Raw genomic sequence first — 21,930 nt, forward strand, 5'->3', positions numbered from 1 at the left:
GCCATTTTATTTGCCACAATGCTATCGCTTGAATTTTATTTTCCAGATGCAATCCATGTTTTTTTTATTTTGTAAAGCTTTCCAAATCCTCTGATTAACTCATCCTTTTTCTGTCTGAATATTTTACACAATAGTTTATTTTAAAAAACCTTACGGCACTGTTCTTCCCTAAATGTGAAAGTTAACATGTTACACCCATTTAGCAACAGCAGAAGTATTAATAGTTTTTGTAAATTTTAACTTTTAAGTTGCTATACATAAGTGGCAGATTTTTTCTAAAAGCATTTCCTGCATTTAACCTTGCTTATGTTTTCTCATCAGTTTCCTTTTTTGTATTTATCGTAGACTCCAAACACTTAAATTTCCCTACCTGTTCAAATGTATTTCCACCTACATCTGTATCATATCATCAACTTTGTCATCGTTTCTGCTGCTAATTATATATTTTGTTTTATCCATATTTATTTCTTCACCTAGTTCCTTACAAGACTGGTGGTGGGTTTGACTTTATTTTATTTTTTCATGTCAACATGAAAAAAATTGTAACATACATTATCTGCACTGATTTTCCTTGAATAACTTTTTGATAACACATTTTGTACAAGATTTTAACTAAGACAATTATATTTGTTGTGTATTTTTTCCATGGTCAAAAGTTTCCATTAAATTTCACCCCTTTTTAGCTTGTAAGGGTTCACTTCAACATAAACCTCTTAAGCCCACATGACTAATGGAGGAATAATAATTTTAGAGTAGTTTAAATGATCTGTAGTCAAAAATTTATTAATCTGAACTTATACCTTCTTAACTGAACAAACAGATGAATAACTGATATTCCTTGCCTGCATTACAAATTAATCTTGTGAGACATTAATGTAAATATAACTAAACTAAAACATGGAATATATTCTCTACATTTAAATAATTGTTAAAAGACCAATCAGTGTGCCTTAATTAGTAAAGATATTAGTATTTTACAGCTGGAATTCAAGGATAGTCATAATTTAAGGCTAGATTATGCTTTTCATTTAAGTATAATTTTAATGCTATTTACTGAACAAAATTTTTTTTTTAATGTTTAAAATTGTTTAAATAGTAAACACTTTTTCATAAGGTACATATGATTGATAATATTTTGATCTTAACCCATGTATGTGAGTCAGTTTTATATGTGTACTCTGTGTAGCTCGAGGTAATCTTTTGAATTATTGAAATTATTATTTCCAGTTATATGTATTATTCAAACTATATCCATCAAATAATTATTATCCATTTGATATTGCATTATCAGGTTTCATCAGACAAAATGTCAATTTTCTTTTTCAACATTAATATTTTTTTTATCTAATTTAGATTACCTATAGATTAAACAATTGAGTCTCGATTAACTGAGTTATTGTGAACCAGAACTACCTCAGATTATAACAGAATCTCAGTATTTATAAAAAGTAACAGGGGAACCAGAAAAATAGAATGAGAAAATACATAATATTATGAAGACTGCAGGAGTACTATGCTATCATATGTAATGGAACAGAACCACTATATTTTTTTTAATTAAAATAATGTGTAACATATATGTATTGAACTATTGAAACTCTCAAAAAAATTTTTTTTCCATTAATTTATTGACATTTACAATTGTATATAATATATAATATATCTAGTAATTTGTTGTAAGATCATAATGGCATGTAGAGGAACTACCCATTATTAGCACTCTAATAGCATTTCTATATTAGAAGGTCTCGAGGCCATCTTTTCCGGCGCCTCGGAGGATTATTAGTAATGGATGAGTGAACAATGTTAGAAACTAGTGGAAGTTTATAATGGAAGGATTGATAGGCTAGATCAGTTACATATGGAACGCTAAGGTCTTTATGGATGATTTTATTTGTGATAAAGTAAGGAGCATTGAGGATTTTGGATTGTAAGGACTGGATACGAGTGGAATTAAAAAGTTTAGTGGAGCCCCAGAGTCCAGATCGTTCTTATTATAGTCATGTTCAGTCTTTTTTGTGCCTAGTAAGTATTGTAATAATTAAAATCTACGTACAGTTTCCTGTTTTTTCAGTTTTGTGGAGGATTCCAAGTTATTAATTTGTCCAGATATAGTCCAAGGTGGATGATCTGTTCGACAGGGGTAAGAACAGCATTATTAAAAGATACTGTAGGGTTTATGACTAAAACATTTTTGAAAAAGTCCTCAATTTTCTTCCCATTGATAGAAACCCTCACTCCGTGGCCATCATACTGTGAAGTTGCTGCAACTTAAGAATATCAGACAATAATATTTCTTCTTGGAGCATTGTCTTTTCTCTTTTGCGCTCCATCAGTCATTATGGATTCCAGTCCTATGTAGTGTGATTTGTTGTTATCTTCATTGTTACTCTGATTTTTGAAACCTCTAGGCTTTTTTGTTTAACCTCTCTGTAAAGATTTGAGTTGGGAGGTTGCTGTTTTGATTAGCACTCAATATAACTGAAACCCTCTCCTTACTTTTATAATAACCGGGAGCTCTTTTTTCTGCTGTGAAGCTGTGTCAATCTTGAATTTGAATGCTCAGAATCATTTGACACTTATTTTTTATGTTTCTTCTTGATCTGAAAATTTAATAGCATAAAGCATGACTTTCTGTGAAAACATCATAACTTTTTTTAAAGGAAGATGGTCCAGTTGCGGCCGAAAGAACTCATATAGTAATAAAACTATTTATTAACCATACCTTTTTATTTTTGTACTCATTGTAGAACTCCGCTGACAGAAGAACCCTTAACAAACCATTTGGCACTTTACAAGTAATTGTAAATTTGCAAACATTTCTACAATTTTCATATTTACAGACTGAGTAGTTAGAGAGCAGTTTTGAGGTATGAGATTGTGACTTTTGCAGTCAAGAACTCCTCTAAATGTAGATGAAAATTCGATCGTAGATAAAGATTTCCTGTGAATTCTCAATCTTATTTTATTTTTTTTTCATTAATTTAGGCTCAGATTATATGAAAGCTTAGTTAATCGAAATTCTACTGTGTTTTTAAAATATTTATTATTTATTAAAGTATATAATAATTAATTTTCTTACAAAATTCACTTTGGCAATATAGGATTTACGGTTGTTAACAATTATTATCATGACCCATTTGTTTATATTAACTACTCTAAAATGAAATGGACTGTGTGTGTGTGAATAAAAGTAAAATTGATTTTAATAAAATAATAATCTAACCAATTTTTTTTTGTCAACTTCTTTTCTAAGATTTACTACAGTAAAATTGATTATAACTTTTTAAATTAATAAATATAGTTTTAGAACTTATTCCTCTTCATTTTTTAGTAGTTCATCTATTTATGAAATTTTACATGATACCATTTTGCATTAATAGACTATACATTTTTTTTTCTATAAGTTTTGTCTTCCATAAATAATGATGTTTCTATTGTCTAATTATAATACATGACGTATCTTTAGGTTTCTCGTAGTCAGACCTACAGTTTTTTATTTATGGTTTGGCTTTCGCATTTAAAAAATGTATACTTTCTTGCATTAATAAAAAATGATAGTAATAAACTTTATAGATAGAAAGAATGCTTTCCATGAAGGATTATCCTAAATATCGTAAAATCTTTTTGTAAATAAATAAGTACTGAGAAATGGCATGTTCAGTTCAATGACTTTACTTAATAAAGCAATTTTAAACCTATTATTTAAAAAAAATCTGTGTAAATTTATGTAAAAAAGTAAATGCATAAATTTACTTCCTATTTATCATTCAGTTTTTTTTCTTAACTAATTGTAATTTGTTTATGTATTGTGATTTTGACACTCTAAGACTGCTTAAAGTAGGCTAAAATTTATTGTAAAGTAAAATGTTGCACATTATTTCCGCCTATGTTACTAATTACATCTTTGTTTTTAAGATTGTTAGATGTTCTTATACAAATGATTTGTTAGTTAAAATTGTTAATGTAATAGTTTGAGAATAAGAAAAATCATTGAAAATGGAAATATGTATTTAAGTTATGTAATGGTAATTTTATAATGTAAAAGCACATTTTTATTAATTATGACTTTGTAATTCAATGTTAATATTAAACCATATTGCTTCATTTATATCAGCTATTATGAATTATAAAATTGGTGTTAAATTCATTTTAAAGATTATATTGCACCTCATTGTAGTTTATTTATGTTATGAAACATAAAAATGGTAGCTTAAGTATCTTCTCTCAATTATGTTGTGATTATTAATATTGTTAAAAATTTTTGTTTGTTACATAAGTACTGGTACTGGTATTTGGTGGGGGGAACAAGTCTGGCAAGTGGGCCTAGTGGTCCTTTTTGCCAACCCCTGGCGGCTCCTGAATTGCCGCTTTGTGCTGAAAATGACAAAACATTTAAAACAATTTAAAAATATCGTTGATGTAATTAATTGTTATAGTATGGTGCAGTTTTAATTCTATCATGAAGAATTTATAACCCCTGGTATTAGTTTTTTCACTTTATTAGGAACTGTGAGGTCATAATATAAAAAAGAAATTTGGGATGAACTGAAGTTCTTTTGCAATTTGTATGTTATGCTCCGGAAGTATAACAACACAACTGTAAAATTGACTTCATTGTGTTGGCAGACTTAAAATAAGTATTTCCTAGATGTTTGTAAATTGTCATAATTTTACTTACAAACATCTATGAAATTCATTTACAAGCCCGTGAACACAGTAAAATCAATTTCACAAAATTTACAGTTGCATCCTCCAGAGTATCGGTATATTAATTATCTTTGTTTAGCCAGTTTTTTTTTATTATATTGTAAAAAATTAAATACTATAATAAATTACTCTTCCTTTTTTTTTTTTTTTGCTTGCAAAAATAAATATTGTTGGCTATATTCTAATTATCATTTCTAAATAAGATATTGAGAAAAGGTTTATAGGAATGATTTAAAAAAAAAAAAAAAATGCTAAGAAGTAATGAAAAATTGAAATTTTGTTTAAGCTAAAATTCAAATTTAGGTCACTGTATATTTTGTTAAAGTATTGTACAAAAGTTGTTAAATTGACAATCTGTTTGATTTGTTACGGTAAGGATTAGTAATAGAATGTTACTAAAAAAACTGACATATAGTTTAATTTAATCTATTTTTTAAAAAATGAAAAGGAAGAAAACGAAATTGAATTGCAATTCTAGATATGTTGTTTATCCTCCTTTTATTAAAATAGAACAGTAATCCTCAACTTTTTTTTACCTCTGGGCACTGATATATGGTTTTTTTTATCTTATATATTTTTTTTTTTATTTAATGACAATTGTGTGTTGGATATTGTTAATAATATTTTAAAGAAAGAATACTGTACAAAGAATAAATACTTAGTATAAGATAAGTTAAATGCAGTGTTACACAGCGTTTTGTTGAAAAGGGAAAAATAATACTAATTATAATTAGCCCAAATAAATTCTATTATTTAAGCAAAGCATAATTTTAAAAAATCTATTATACTTCCTGTTAATTTTAGATATTAAAAAAAAACTGAAATAATATTTTATTTTAACTCATCGATTTATAATAAACCAAGTAAAACAATAATGATAGAAAAAAAACTAAGAATAAATTACTATTTTACAACTAATTTGCCTATATTTCCAATTAATTATATGATATTTTAAAAAATATATATAAAATATTTTATTAAAGATTCACCAATCTGGAACATGTAGAAAGTTTCCATGATGATATATGTTATGTTATCATATATATGCTGGTATAGGTTATGTTAATTAGGCAAGAACTGTATTGAGGACCTCTAGCTGTGAATATCTTTTAGGAAGATCGATATTTTTCTCAGCTCGGTCAAATAATAGAAACAAAACTGGTGTTTATTGATAAAGGATGGATTGTTGATCATCAAAACAAAATTATTTTTAACTTCAGTCTTTTTGAGCAAATACCAGTAAATCTAAAATACCACAAAATTGTTAAATATTTATGTAAAACTTATTTGAAGCAGTTAAAAACTTATACTTATATGTTATTTAGTTTTGGGTGTATTATTATTGTCCCACCTATTAAATGAACTAAAACAAATAATAAAAATAGAAATAAGTCACACTACTTTTTTAGTCTTTAACAGTTTAGTTAATTTGCTTGTTTAGATTTATGAGTTTATAACAAATAATGATGTGAATTGTATTAAATAATGGTAATGTTTCTCATAATAATGTTCATGATTGGACAACTATATTTGGACCAACATCTATGATTATAATTTCATCTGTTGCATAATTTTGGTGTTTATATTTCTCATTTTTTAATTATTTTATTTCATTTACTAAAAACTTATGTACCAAATGATTATGTTTTACTTTTGTTTTAAAGAGGAAGCACTTTCATTTTTGTGATATTAAGTTACCAAATAAATATTTTTAAAATTAAGCATTGTCTATTCTCTTTCTTTCTCTCTTAAAATGTTTTATGAACAGATTTATATGTTGGTAAAATGATGGTACATTATGAGTATGCCCTTCTGTGTTCTCCGTTAATACAATCTTTCTAAGATTAAAACAGACCTGTTATGTTGGATCTCATCTTGACTGGCGACACAGATAGTTTCTTCATAAGGAGCCATTAAGACTGGAACCTTGTTGGTTACCTCTGCTTAAGTAATTATAACTACGACTGTAAACTCATAGTTTATTACTTCTCCTACTTTATAAAACCCCTATTTCAACTTTTTCTGATATATTACCGAAAAAAAATCCATAAAAGCAAAATAAGAAATAATTCTTTCTAAAATTATAATAAAAAAAGTAAATAAATAAGCAAACAGAAGGTTAAAATAAATCTTGTATTGTGTACTAAAAAAAGTATTTGTGTATTAAAGTTTTTGATCTAACTAAAACCATGTTTACGTAAAGGGAATAAAATGATAAATACTTTTTAAAGTTAGTGAAGAGCTATTTAAAAAAAAAAGATAAGAATGGTGATAAAAAAACATACAAAGTAGAAAATGTATTTTTAATCAGAAAATGTAAATAATTATTAACACATTTAAGTATCATACAGGCAGCATTAGAACATTTGTATATGGTTTAATTATAAAATCAAATTTTATTATTGTACTAATTCGTCTTCAGTGATAGGATTGTCAGCCTCAATAGTTCTTGAAGTTGTTCTACCTATAATAGATTTGATCAGTTTTGGATCTAAACCTTTTGGACTACTTACTTTAATTCCTAAGTCTTCCTTCATTATTATAGAATTCTTTTCTATTGTTCGTAAAACTACTATACTTTTACCTAATTTCTTCCAGCAAGCTTCTTCACAAGTTAGAAGCCTCTTTTCCATTCCCATACCTTCCTCAATTTCTCTTATGGCTGATACCATACTTTTAAATTCAACAATATTTAATGAACAAGAATGATCGTTACCTTTCCATGTCTTATCAGGAGTAATATGCCGTTCAACAATCTGCCAACATAAATGATACTATTATCACTAAATAATAACATTGCTATTGTTATTCTAAATTATAGTAATTTACAATAAACTGATCTTAGTTAATTAATAGTTCTAATGAGTTAAAATAATCACTTTTAAGAATATATTATTACTATTATTACACTGAGGGTCAGGAATCCCTTCCTCACCTCGACCCAGTTGGATCTTTTGTGAGTTACATCTCTTCTGAACTAGATATTCCATATGAATCCTATTGTTTAAGGAAGTACCTCAAACATATTGAATGGCAGCTTAAAATGCTGCCACCTAGTGGCATACAAATGAAGTAGCAAGCAGTGAAGACTGGGCCAGTGAGGACAAGTACCCTTGGAGACAGTGAACAGGTACCACAGATAAATGAACACAAGCTATTTAGGGCAACTAGCAGTCCACTATGCCTCAGGATGAGCGAATAGTTTAATCATCCCAGCCAGGCATGGAACGGAGTCAGGGTGAGAAGAACCAGTCCTCAACTTACACTGAAAACTTGAATAGTCTACCACCAATCAGCAACCAAGTAAAATTGTAGTATCATCAATTAATTTATTCTATAATCAAAACTAATTCAACTAACCAACTAAAGAATATTATAAGAAATTTTGGTTAAATCCTTTCATAAATCATGCAGAATAGAGACAGATCATTATTAAACTGGACTCATTTTTGTTTAAAACCACTAAATAAAGTCCACTCTAGTAAAATCCAGAACCAGTATTTTTTATACAAATCAATCACTGCAGATTTTGAATCATCTCAGACTACGGTAATTGAACACCTATGCTTCTTACGAAGCTCATTGATTCTTTTGGGTCTGTTCTAGTAATGTCTTCAGGTTCCATTCTATCCTGTCCCAAATACTGCAGTATTCAGAAGGCCAGGGCTTCATATTCACACAGAATATGCTGTGCCTTTCCTTTGTCTTCCATTTTTGATGACAGGTGGAATCCTCCATCAGCTTCATTTTCTTAAGATATTTTAAGGGGTAGTGGTCCGTGAAGAATATATTATAAATGTATTTTGTTATACATTGCATATCATAATCACATTTAAATACCTATGTGAACTGTCAAGATTTATTTTAACGTGCATCATAAAAAGGAATATTTTTTTTTATATATTATAATAAAACGATGAGTTAGTTTTGACCATGGATATTATATGAGGTAGAGATGGTTGAGGGTGTGGTCAGTGAAGAACACGAATAGCTAAAACTTATTTATTAGTGCCAACATTTTGGCTAGAATTTCAGGACTTCATAAGGGCTAAGGAAAAAAAAATGTAATAAAATGTATAATGTAAGTATTATAAGAAGATAAAAGTAGTATGAGAATTTAGTTATATGAAAATTATGAAAGAAGGTAGAAAAAGAACATAATGTACATAAAAAAAAGTAAGAAAGAAAAGATAAATGTGATTCATTAACCATGTAAGTAAAATTACAGAATTAATAAAGTAAATATATAAAGTTATATAAGCCAAAATGAGTAAGTAATACAATAAACAGTAACATACAACTTAATAATTTGGGTGCAGAAGAAATGATTAGGGAACACTGGAAAAGTTAGTAAAAAAAAAAATAAAAATCTTATTTTTCTGAGCCTGAAATTCTAGCAGAAATGAATTAGTTTTACTTATTTGTCTTCTCATATTATAATACAAGATTTATTAAGTGGATATAGGGGTAAGTTGTATACTGAGGTTTTGTACAAAAATAGGGAAAATATAATGTCTATTGTAAATATATATTCTTTAGTAATTAAACAATTGTTTTTGGATGTCGATAGAATCTTTATTCAATTATTGATTATATAATACATTATTATTATGAATACCCTTTATAGAAGGTCTATTTGAATCAAACTAAGAAATAGTAATAATATGTGTACCTTAGCTCCAAGTGCAACAGCAGCTAAAGTCAGATTATAACCCATTTCATGCCCAGAGTAGCCAATACAAACTGGATATTTGGATTGGAACCTCGCAATATTCCCCAAATTTGCATCACAAGGCTTGGTTGGGTATGATGAAACGCAATGAAGAAGAGCAAAATTTTTATGTTGTCTATATATTGTTTTGTAAATAAGGTCCACATCTTCCATTGAGCACATTCCTAGTGCACATAGTGAATTGTATATTTCATGACACTTTATTAGAAAACAAAATAATGCTCTTTAATGTAACAAAATATTTTTAATTTAAGTGATAAATAAATTAAAAACTAAATAAGAGGAGAAGATGGTCGGGGAGTGCGGTTCGACCACCCCCCCAACCATCTTCTCCTCTTATATATCTACGGTCAACTATCTTCACACCATCATTAAAAACTAAATAAAAATTTACATGGCAATAATATTCACTGCTAATAAAAAAATCAATTTAATTTGTAATTGGTTATTTTCATATTTATAAATATATATCTTTATTTTCCATTTAATTTGTAATAATTATCTTGGATTATGATGTAAGACCTATTGTAATGATTCATCAAAGTAAGTATTTACCTGTTGATACAATCAATGGTTTTCCAGTCTTTGCTGCTTTTTCTAGTAGTAAAATATTAGTTGCATCTCCAGAACCAATTTTAATAAAAGGTGTATTTAATTTCTTCAGAAAAATTAAAGATATCTGAAAACCACTTTGTGATAAAAGAACAATATCGAAAATAACAAAATTTATTGCAGCAAAATGTAAATCTACAAAACATGTAATAGTTACCTCATCCATAGCAGAAGCAGAAAAATGTATCCCCAGTTCGGTGGCATATTTCTGTAATTCAATGTATTGTTCATCAGAAAATTCTAGATGTTTTTTATGTTCACCATAGGTTTTTCCCCATGAATGTTCTGAATCATATTTTAAATTCAAAGTTGACTTTGTGAACTTTTCTGGAAGACAACTCTTTTGGAATTTGACACAGTCTGCACCACATTCCTATATTTTAAAAAATGAATCACATAATAACGAAATTTTATATGAAAATATAGATAGGAAGTAGATACTGATTTTTGCATGCTAAATAAATGAAATGATATTTAAGGCAGAAAATTTATTATTCTTTTTTTTGTCCCACGTGAACAGATATGAATTCTTTCTTTGTAAAAAAAATATATATATATATATATAGAAACCTATTTAAATTCTACTGTTATAAAATTTTACTTTAGACTTACTTTGGCCTTCTTAATAAGATCTTTTGCTATCTCCAAATCTCCCTGGTGGTTCTGACCAACTTCAGCAATAACATATGTTGGATACTTGGAGCCTACTATTTTATCAGCATTGAAAACTAAATCATTCATTATGATATCTTCAGATTAATGCCTGAAATGTGGTAATTTTTTAAATATAAATCTTTATAACATGAAATTCATTTTAAACTACTGTGTTGAATATTGAATTTAAATAGATTCATCATAACATTTTACATTCCATCTTTTAATTAAATTAAAAATATTTATCCATATTCTTTGATCAGTGTTGGATGATAGAATGGCTTTATATAAAATAATAAATTTGAATTATTGCATGTAAGGGAGAAAGAATTACCTACATCAGAAAATATAATTTATGTTCCTTGAAAAGAAAATATTGTATTTAAATTTGATACCTGTGCTTAAGTAGAAGTTATATGAATATAAAGTTTGCTAATAGTGACTATAAACTGCCGAATTTAATATTGAACCACTCATATCATTAAATAACTAAAAAATCTGATAGTAGAAATAGAGTTAGTAAAACATTTATTATCCTGTATAGACATCAATGTTTTTGCCAGGTAATGACAATATTTCAAATGAAATAGTTTTAAATAGAAAATAAAATCATTTTTGTGTTTTACATTTTAAGAGTAAAATACAAAATGTTTGATTTGAAATGCTTTTTTGGAAGATTTGTAAGATGGTCTGGATGGGGAATCAGAAAAGTACAAAATTAGCAGAAATTTGGTTACTAATTGATAGTTTTTCTGCTATTTATGTATCTTTTTTGACTGCCACCCGAACCATTTTCATACAACAAAATATTTTTCTCTGTAAACAAGTAAACTATACATTGCATTTTAAATTAACAAAGTATTTGATATTTTAAATACTGTATTTTAAAATAATTAATAAATTACTTTTTTCCCAAACCTGGTTTGTGCCTTCCACCTTTGCAGCTTCACAACTTTCGTTAGTGACAGTAAAGTACTTTAAACACTCCCAACTATAACAAAACCATAGATTAGGCTAATGATATGAAAATTTAGCTTAGAAATAAAAATAAAAAATTCCTTAGCATTATGATTAAAGCAATATTATCAAGAGACTGGTAGGTACCTCCTTGTATGCAGAGCAAAAATTAGTTATAAATAAAACTAAATGGCTAAATAGTCATGGATTAATTTTTGTTATTAATGATTCTTTAATAAATAAACATTGTATCCTATAAGTTAAAGGGGTTCAAGTAATAAGTTCAAAGAAATTACCCTTTTATATATAATGTATGCAACAGTTTCCCTCCCTTACTCTATGAAATTGAAGTTTTTTCAAAACGAAGTTAATTGATTTTTTTTTACACCTAAGAACTAAATCTCCCATAGCATAAGATGTTTTTAAATATATATATATATATATTTATGTATATAAACAAAATTTTGTGGGAGTATTGCTGAAGATTGAAAACATTGAAGTAGCAATGAATTGGAAAGGATAGGATCAATTAAAGAACCACAATTTTTTTTGGCTACTAATCTTTGTAGAATAGGAAAACTGCATACGATAGTGGATAAAAAATATAAGATGCCCCTTGAATGTGTGTAATTTTAATTAAGTATAATTATAAGAATGTTGGCAGGTGTTTCAAAATACGTTTAAATTGCCACCATTTTTTGAAATATATTGTTACTTGATAACTGATTGTTTGATTTAAATAATCGGCTGTAGAATTGGTAATGATAATAAATTTATAATAAAGTTTAATAAACTAATGAATTTAAGTAAACAACTATGTTTTAGTATTGTATCTACAACAAATTGTAATATTCGATCTATGTGACAGCTGTTTATTATCTTTTCCGTTATATTCAAATCGAAACCTGTCTAAACTGATCCGGGTTCATTCTGGATAGTTCGAAGAGAGTTGGGATTCTAAGCTATTAAAGACACTATTACAGAGGTAATTCTAATGATTTAATGGTGTTTGATTTATGATTCATATCTGTATATATGATTATTAAACTTTACATATAAACTTACACATAGTTCCCGCCTTTTGCAGTGCGTATTAATGTTCTTGTTATTAACGATTGTTAGTTAACGAATAGATGAATAGTGAAGGATCTATTTGTACATCGCTGTTTTATGGCAGTGGTTACAAAGTTAATGAAAAACTTGTGGGGGTTGCTAAAAATCGCAAAGACATTGAGCCATACCAAATTAAAGATTTAGTAAATGGGCCTCCTGTAACCTGGAAAGTGTTTAAGAAACAAGCAGATGCACTAAATTTCATTTCTAAGTATAATCATAATCTCATGGCATTTGCATTCGAATCTGACAATTCTAGATTATTTTTAGTTGCTCATCCAGAAGTATTTTGGCACTATGACTGTCAAAGACCTCCAAGTTGTAGGTGTTCTTATGAAATAATTCCAGAAAATGCTGTTTGTAAGTTATATTTTGATTTGGAATACAATATACCATTGAACCCTACTTGCAATGGTCCAAGAATGGTTCACAATTTTATTACGGCTGTCATTTTTTTCCTGCAGGAACAATTTAAAATTGATTGTGATGTTAGCTATATTATCAATTTAGATGCAACTACTGATAAAAAGTTCAGCCGTCACTTGATATTTAATATACCTAATGTGTGTTTTGCTTCTAATAATCAAGCTGGGAATTTTGTTAATTATGTATGTAGCAAAATTTTGGATAAAATGGAATCTAAATCTCATCTACCAGAAAATTTATCCGCTGAAAACTGTTCAGAAATGATGGTTTTAGATGCTAAACAGAGAAGAACCTTATTTTGTGATTTATCAGTATACTCCAGAAATCGACATTTTCGTTTGTATAAGTCAACAAAGTATGGAAAATTTGCTCCATTAATATGTAGTTCAGGTGGTAGTACTGTTATAACTGATAAGGATTCTGACAAAGGATTGTTTATTGATTCACTAATAACATATATTCCTGAAGATCATGAAAAGTTGAATGTTTTGTGTTTTAAAAAAGATAATACTAAATGTCTGCGTCAGTTACAGAACAAAGGTGAAACACATTTTGATTCACTTGTTATCAATGATATTCCTGCAAGTCCTTATAAAGATATAGACAATTTTATAAATGAATTAGTTTTTCCTGGCAAAATATATAGATCATTTTATTTCTCAACTTCAAAAGTAATCAACTATGATGTAATTGGAAATCGATTTTGTGGTAATATTGGTCGTTCACACAAAAGGAACAATATTAAATATGTTGTAGACTTAAAAGATGGTACATATTACCAAAAATGTCATGATTATGAATGCTTTGGCTACAAATCGGAGAAAAATTCTTTGCCTAAAAGTCTTCAGTTGTTAGATTTTTTAGATTCTCCTTCTGCTTCAAGTATTGGGGTGTTTAACGTCTCAGAAAACATGAGCCAATCTTTAGAACGTTTTCCATCATGTGGCCTGAGTGATGATGAAATCATTAATCATTTGTCAAATCAGCCCTTTCAAAGATTTCCTTCATTTGATCTAAGTGAAGAACAAATTAACCATTTAGAAAGTAGTGCGATCCAAAGATTCCCATCATTTGACCTAAGTGATGAAGAATTGATCAGTCACTTATCTGCTGAAAATATGGACATTTAAATTTTAAGTTGGACATTTTGTTTTATTGTTAAAAAGTATATTATTTCTTAGAAAGTTTATTATGTATATGTAGTAATATAAACATTACTTGTATTATACTGTAGATAAATCCCTATATCCACAAGTATTAAAAAATTATTTAACCCCTATTTAATTTGTAAATTTTATTATTAAAGTTTCATTTCTTTTTAACAGATTTATTGTTATTTCTCTATGATCCTAAAACTGCATTTATTAGATGAAAGAGTGATTTCTCGAGTAAATTATACTTCTAAAAAATTAAAAACATAGAAAGAAATCAGTCAATTATAAATATCTTTTATATTTGAAGTAAAAATTGAAATTGTGTAAATATTTGTTAACCTCATTAAAAATGTTTATACAGAATTCAAATAAATGTAAAGTTGAAGCTAGTATACTGTTGAAGGAAGATTAATTAAATTGTGTATTTACACCTAAGAGACACTTTCAACATGTGAGAACGATTTGAATGTTGGTAGTACAAGTCAAATTTGGTTCATTCAGAGATAATGAATGTTCTGAACATGAACTTAAATGATATAACAAGGGTCAAGAGGGAAAAAAAAAAAAGTCACTTTTTATTTTAAAATTGGGTTATCGGTATCAAATTATCATTTTCAATTCTGATGTTGGATCTTTCAGATTATTTCTTCCTGCCCTTAAGTCACTTAGGTTGGGCATCTACTCATACTTCTATTATCGATGTTCAAGAAAACAGATGACTACAGTGATATGAAGTTTGCCAAACAACCATTTCATCTAATAAAAGCTTTAAGGAAAGGATATAAAATCTTACTCAGTTCACAGATTATTATTTATACTCAAAATATATTGTAATGGAAGGAGAGAATCTGGTTGATCCAGCACCAGCATTGTAATGTTGAATGTATTTAAAACATTGACTTTCTTGAAATAAAGAAAACTTGAACTACTACTATCATTTTGACTCCTTCATATTTATTTGTGTTAGTCTTAGCAGTTTTGTAATACTGTAAATAAACATGATTTTTTTTTCTCCTACTGTGGTAATAAAAGTTGTGTATTATTATTTATATTTGAAATTAGATAAAAAAAGATATGTTTAAACAGTTCTCAAACTAGGTATTCATGTTTTCATATGAGTACATTACTATATTTATAAAGTGGCTACCTGTTGTTAAATTTCAAAGGTTGATTTTGTTACAGAAAACCTTTGTTAGATGAATCATTCAAAGGAATCAACTGTTGTGTACATATTTCTTAATTTTACAGCTTGACAGAAAAACTATAAAATATTGATTTTTGAACAAATGGAAAGTTTAATTGTAGTTAAAATATTTCTTCAATTTGGTCATGTAGTGGTTTTAAACTTATGAATTTCCAATTTAAATCCATGTTTACATGAGCAGAAAATTGCCCGGACACTAGTAGCTGAGGAGCATTAATCTTAAGGGTTCTGATTAAAACCCTTCAATTCATATCCAATTTTTGTTAGGATCCAAGGGTTTTTGATCTATTGTCTTTAAACTGTTGACAAAGGAATTATTTTTCATAATAGGTTTTGATTCTGAAGGACTCTTAATATGTTCTTAATAAGTATAAGTTGATAATTGTATACATTGCTCTATATTCATATTTTTATATGGTCTTGTAGATGGATTCTTTTTCTTCATTTAAGACTGATGATTCAAATACTTTGAACATGAAGTTGATGTCTCCCATCGAATCATGCTACAGAAGCCCATTGAGGGATACTACAAATTGCATTGTTCCAGTAGAAGTGGTAAGAATAATGTTAATGATTCCTTTGATTCATTTAGCTTGGTTATTAAAAAAAAAGAAGTCTACTTAAAGCAGTTTAAACATTAGATTGAACAGAGTTAAACCAATGTTTAAAAATATTTTGTCATGCATGTATTCAGCAAATTCTTATTACATTTATGTATTCAGCTTATTATGATTTTATTTATTAATCCTTTCTAATCTTTGAAATAAAGCTCTCTATTAATCATATAAATTACAGATAACATTATTTACTATATAATCTGTAAATTATGAATATCCAACTACTGGTTTTACTAAAATGGTTCTGTACATTTTATCTTAGACATTTGGGAAACATCTTCTAAATAGTTTAACATGACCTTATGAGGATGTGATGTCTGAACATATAGGGGCGAGGGCCCCAGAATAGTTAGTTCTAAACATTTTTGGTATGAATTCCATCTGGGTCTGTCAATATTTATTTTGTGGGACCCCCAAAATAAATCTTGATATTGGGGCTATATAGGTTTTTAGTGGAGGACAAAGCGAAAAAAACCTTGACCTTATGATCTAACTTAAAAACGTAGGCTTCTACAATTAATATAAGTTTTTAGGTTTAGTACTTGTTAAGTGAGTTCCTTAAATAATGACTATAGAAGGAAGCCAATGTGTTGACATTAGGTAAGTATCAGATTCCAGTTTATTGCAGACTAGGTATACCTGAGAAGTGTCTCTCAACTCCATCCGTAGCTGATAAACTATAATAATTTTTTATCGCACTGTATTTAAGGTATGTATTTTATGTTGTAGTGCTTTACAATTACTTTAAATTAAGAAAAGGAAATAAAATCTTGAAATAAATAATTATATTATAAATTATTTAAAAAAAACTATATTCAACTCCCTTTATCACTAAAATATTTCTTTATTTGAGCTGGTAAATGCTTTTATTATCGAACAAAAGCTGTACTGTCTTCTTGTTTCACTTGAGGCAAAAAAATATATTGATCTAAGGTGAATTTTTCTTTTCATCTCTCTCCATGTAAAAGAAGAAAAAAGTTATATCACTTAAATTTTGTTATTTACTATTTGAAATTCATAGTTTGAATTAAGTGTATTTTATGTTGATAATCTAATCTTTTATAATAAACATAAAGTCTTTTCTCATACATTGGACAGTACATTATTATTTTTATTTCATGGGATCAATAAATTATTTGTTTCTGTTTTTCATGTTTCTCATCACTGTTTTAAACATTATATTTTGAAAAGCTTTATTGGAAATTATGTTGATTATTTAAAAAAAAATTCTGTCTGTCTTATTTATCTGTTGTATGTTGTGGATGCAGTTCAGTAGTTAATATGTAACTGTGGGATATTTTATAATAAGAAAACTGTTATTTGTAAATTTTTTTTCTACTCCTACATAATGGATTTGTAATCTTCTAATTTCCATCTTATAAATGCACAATCTGATATTTTAGAAGTATTTTTGTTTTGTTAAAAGATTGAATGAAGGTAGTGATTCAGTAATATAACTGAGTTAAGCTATGAAATATAAGTAATTTCTTACGTGTTTGCCTTCGAAAACATAAAATTATGCAACAAGAATTATTACCAACTTTGCTAGGTAGAAGCATAAAAAAGTTATACTTACCATTTTGAACATCGTGAAGTTTGAATTTGTACGCAGGATTTAATCAATGGAAGTGGTGGGGTAAGTGCTCAGTGGCGCGCTCTCTGTGATTCCAGTTCGAGTTTAATTACTTTTTCTCCAGTCGTCTTGGTGTCCCTATAAATTCTATTGGCGGGGATCTATATATAAGATTTTCTAAGATCGGTGTTTGATTCCTTCCTTATATCGAACCGAATGGAATAAATTGGTCGTTTATTCATAATATCGTTTATTTATTTTCATATCAGTTGAATCGATAACAGCTGTGCATGATTAGAATGTCACCCTTTAAATTTATTTTTGTTAAATCTTGGTTCTACTCCAAGGCGCGTACTACAACAGCGTGACAACCGATATTCGCCAGGTATTTTTCTTTAATTTTTATAAATAGATTTAAGATCTTTGCCATGCTAACATTGAATGAAGTAATAAACTTCATTTACGATTACACGAACAGAAATATGAATTGATGTGCATTTCTTAAACTAAAATATTATTTTTAGTTATATTTTAGGTAATGTATTCATTGAATATAATAAATTTATGGATGCTACTTTGTTGATACCCACAGATTCATGAGCATGTTTCTCACAGACCCCCCAGGAAGAATTAAAGTAAATATTTATTCTGGTTTTGTCTGTGTTTGTTAATATTCCAAACCAAACTGTGGCCTAATTATTATTAATCTGTTTCATACATAAGTTTTGTCAATTTATTGATGAGATCATGTTAATTAATAACATTATGTATAAATAGTCGATTAATATTATATTAATTGTATTAATCAACTATTTATACTCATTAAAATGTCTATTAATGTTAGTTCGAATATTATTAAATGAGACCTAGGGTAAATTGGGAGTTTCCAATGACTTCATTGATGCTTCAGGTGTTGTCATAGATATGTTTTACAAGTACTCAATTCATTTGGCGTTAATCATATTTCTTATTTATAGCCATTGGCAAAGTACCATCTTAATTAATTTGATGTTTGATCATCTAGAACTTTAGCATGCTCTTTTGTATAGGCAACTAATGGTGCTAAAAGTTTTTTTATCAATATTCAACATGAGTGTTAGTTGAATATTTTATCATGTCGAAGGAGGTAAGTAATAGTTTATCAATGATTGTGGTCAGTAATACCAAATTTAATTTTGGAAATGAAAGATAGTCGACTGTTCATTTTTATGAGGGTTTTAGATATTCAGGATTAATCTTAAAGTATTTTAGAAAAAGGACTATACAGTCAGGCTATTATTACAGGCTGAGAAATTTGTCAAAAATATTTGAACATTATCACAGCTGAAATAGATCAGAAAGGTGTACAAAAAGATAAAAAGTTTATTAAAAATTAAGTTAAATTGTTGACAGAACAGGAAGTATATAAAAAAAATTGAGGATACCAAATTCAAATTCCTAAAAAAACTAAAGGATTAAAATGAACTATAGGAAAGATGGTGAGATAACTGAAAGAAATTATTGATATATTTGTTAAGAGTACTCCTACAAATAGCATATATATAAGAGTAAATAAAGAAAAAAAAACAAATAAAGTTTAAAAATAACATAGAAGGAATTACTGGATATCTAAGAATGAAAGTTTTTTATGACTGAAAATAATTAGTGATGTATTTAAATATATTGTAAAAAATACTTTGTATATTGTAATACATTTTGAAATAGATGTTATAATCATTAAAAAGAATATGATTATTTTCCATTTAGTTTAATATTGGTTGGGTATTGTTATACTGGGGTCCCATTATTTATCTTCAACCCTCCTAAACTTTGCGATTTTGATTTGATTTTAGTTGGGTGATAATTTTAGTTTTAGGACTGTTTTGGGGGAATTGTTAATTTTCCAACCTTACTCAGTTCTCCAGCTTTCCTAAATCTGTAATTCAGCATGGGGTGGGGTACTTCATTTATTTTTTTTTATTTCACGGACTCGTGAACCAGATTTTGAAAGCTTTTTTAATATCACTAGTCCTGAAGGTGTAAAAACGCCAAAAAACAGAAAATGGTGGTTTCCAGTTTTCGACGATTTTTGCTTAGCCTGCATAACATAAAAAAAGTAATAAGGCGGTTTTATAATCCAATGTCCCAAAAGATTCCACCATCATAATTTGAGTTTCTTCCACCACTCTAGGAATCCATAGAATGACTGTCATGATGATAAAGCTCCAATTTTGATGACTTTCGTCATTGAATTTCGTTCTAAACGATTTTTTTCCATTTTCCTTATTGCAACGTAAACCGTGAAAAAGTGTTAACTTTCTTTTTCTTCCGCTTTTTGGTTATTTACGCATGCATTGGAGCGTATGAATGAGAAAAAGTGATCGGTATGAATCGTCTTAAAGTATGATTTTCTATAAGTGTCTCATTATATTTGGAAATCTACAAGTATGGTGTGCTGGAGAAGGTTAAAAAACAATACCCTCAAAATATAGACAATTATGTAATTAATTCATTTGTGAGTGATGTAGGTATTTAAGGATATGATTATTTATTTTTATTACCAATTAAAGACAAATTATGAATCGCTATGAAGATATAAAAGTATCTCATTACTAATTTATAATTTCTGATTTATTATTTGATTTAATTTTCTATTTCATCCTGATAACTTCTACAAGTAAGGTTCAGATGGTGGTGAGAGTATTGAGGTAAGGTGCAATGTCTCCTTATTTAGATCAAGTTGGAACTAGTTGACCTTGATTCTTATTGTCTCACATCCATTCATCTCCTTGGTATAAGTTTTTATCACCCCTAACTGGATCGAGTTTTATCATATTTTAATCTAATAAAATCCTTTACGTTGTTACACATACGCTTGCTCTTGATAAATTGCGTAATTTATAGAATATGGATTTAGATGTGCTTATGCACGATAAGATATGGAACCCAAGCATTTGTAAGTAACTTAAGTACGGTTGTACCACTCCGGTAAAACTTAGATTTGTATAACTTACATTTTTCCAAGAGTAAAATAAAACTACTGTGAATTAGCGCGCAGTTTCTGGTCTACAGTTGTGTTACCAAGGTTACCTGAACCAGAGATACTGCCCAACTTCTCATTTCCTATCAGTAGTGTTAGAAATTGTGGGTCCAATAAAATTTAAAATTTATTCAACAGCCAATTTTAACAATCGAAATAGCTAAAAAAATTCTTTTAGCCACTGTAAAAAATTATTGGGTCGAAGGACGGAATACTTGTTTTTTCATTATTGGCTTAGTAAATAATTCTTTGAAGTCTTCTTCATCTGTCAAATCGTCTATCTCGATCAAATCTATTTTATTGAATTTGGAAAGAAACTGGTTAATACAATACGCCTTCCCTAGATAACAGATTTAACTTGAACCATGGAAGGTTACCTACTTAAACGTTATTTGGTCTAAATCTCCGTTTAACGGGCTACCAATGGCTGCTAAAGATTAGAACCAGATTAATTAGTAGTTTAACTTTTCTGGTGCAATGGATAATTATTGATTTTACCCTAGATTAAAGAAATCGTAGTGTAAACTGTGTTAGTGCAACCGGACCTTAATATGCTTTTTCCTGAAACTTTTGAAAACCTTGTTCAAAAGCTGAATACTTAATTCTGTCCTATTATTATTACTAAAACTATTTTAATGACCACCCCACTTTGCAGGGCTGTTCAAAGCGAAAGGTTGAACAGCAACCTGCAGGTTTTTTTGACCGCAACCCTGACCATCTTATATTTATGTTTTACGGTCAACTATATATATTTAATAAAATAAATTAAACTATTGCTTAGCAACAGAATTGTCAGCAACAAATTTTTTCATTCCTATAATGTTATTTATATTATTCTACAGCGGTTATTCAAGAAATACATATTCCTAAGATTGGACAACAGAAGAATTGCTAGCCCAGTGAGGCTTTTCGTTTCACAACCAGTTGAAATATATTTTGATACAACCAGCACGAAATAAGTAAGGCGGTTCTGTAAAATTATAGTGTTGTCAATTCTACTACCTAACTCGACCATTCACCGACGAAGTGTTTGGAATTTTTTCCTCTTGTTTCACACTTAGTCGTAATGAAATAAAGATTACTCAAAACCAATTATAATGCTTACAAAATTTGTAAATAAAAAAAAATTAATATCTATCAAATTTATATTTTAAATATT

General features: G+C 28.1%; 3 protein-coding genes across 14 annotated transcripts in view; 2 read left to right on the forward strand and 1 right to left on the reverse strand.

Annotated features, from left to right (window-relative positions):
- Window positions 1–6,996: 6,996 nt before the first annotated feature.
- On the reverse strand, window positions 6,997–20,805 carry NANS (N-acetylneuraminic acid synthase). Of its 11 annotated transcripts, XM_024363878.2 has the most exons (8): window positions 11,962–12,358; window positions 11,614–11,699; window positions 10,667–10,817; window positions 10,212–10,427; window positions 9,998–10,121; window positions 9,383–9,606; window positions 7,295–7,466; window positions 6,997–7,174 (listed from the first exon to the last, which is right to left on the reverse strand). In XM_024363878.2, the coding sequence occupies exons 3-8, from the start codon at window positions 10,793–10,795 to the stop codon at window positions 7,110–7,112; spliced, it is 930 nt and encodes a 309-aa protein (XP_024219646.1). In that variant the 5' UTR covers window positions 10,796–10,817; window positions 11,614–11,699; window positions 11,962–12,358; the 3' UTR covers window positions 6,997–7,109. The 11 variants fall into 11 exon arrangements, with proteins under 11 accessions (XP_024219646.1, XP_014276693.1, XP_066902469.1 ...); XM_014421207.3 differs by lacking the exon at window positions 11,962–12,358 and adding an exon at window positions 20,746–20,805 and having other exon boundaries at window positions 6,997–7,466; XM_067046368.1 differs by lacking the exon at window positions 11,962–12,358 and adding an exon at window positions 20,746–20,793 and having other exon boundaries at window positions 6,997–7,466; window positions 11,627–11,699.
- Window positions 12,500–21,930, forward strand: part of LOC106681069 (serine-rich adhesin for platelets) — a 68,218-nt gene continuing 58,787 nt past the window's right edge. For both annotated transcript variants that reach the window (XM_014421200.3, XM_014421201.3), the window contains exons 1-2: window positions 12,500–12,650; window positions 15,989–16,117. In XM_014421200.3, the coding sequence (XP_014276686.1) occupies window positions 15,989–16,117 (129 nt within the window). In that variant the 5' untranslated portion in view covers window positions 12,500–12,650. The remainder of the gene's footprint in view (window positions 12,651–15,988; window positions 16,118–21,930) is intronic.
- On the forward strand, window positions 12,799–14,334 carry LOC106681066 (DNA-directed primase/polymerase protein). Its single transcript, XM_014421196.1, has one exon. The coding sequence runs from the start codon at window positions 12,799–12,801 to the stop codon at window positions 14,332–14,334; it is 1,536 nt and encodes a 511-aa protein (XP_014276682.1).

This window comes from Halyomorpha halys, unplaced genomic scaffold (genome assembly GCF_000696795.3).
Source record: "Halyomorpha halys isolate HHAL.00 unplaced genomic scaffold, Hhal_1.1 Scaffold307.1, whole genome shotgun sequence".
Lineage (NCBI taxonomy): Eukaryota > Metazoa > Arthropoda > Insecta > Hemiptera > Pentatomidae > Halyomorpha > Halyomorpha halys.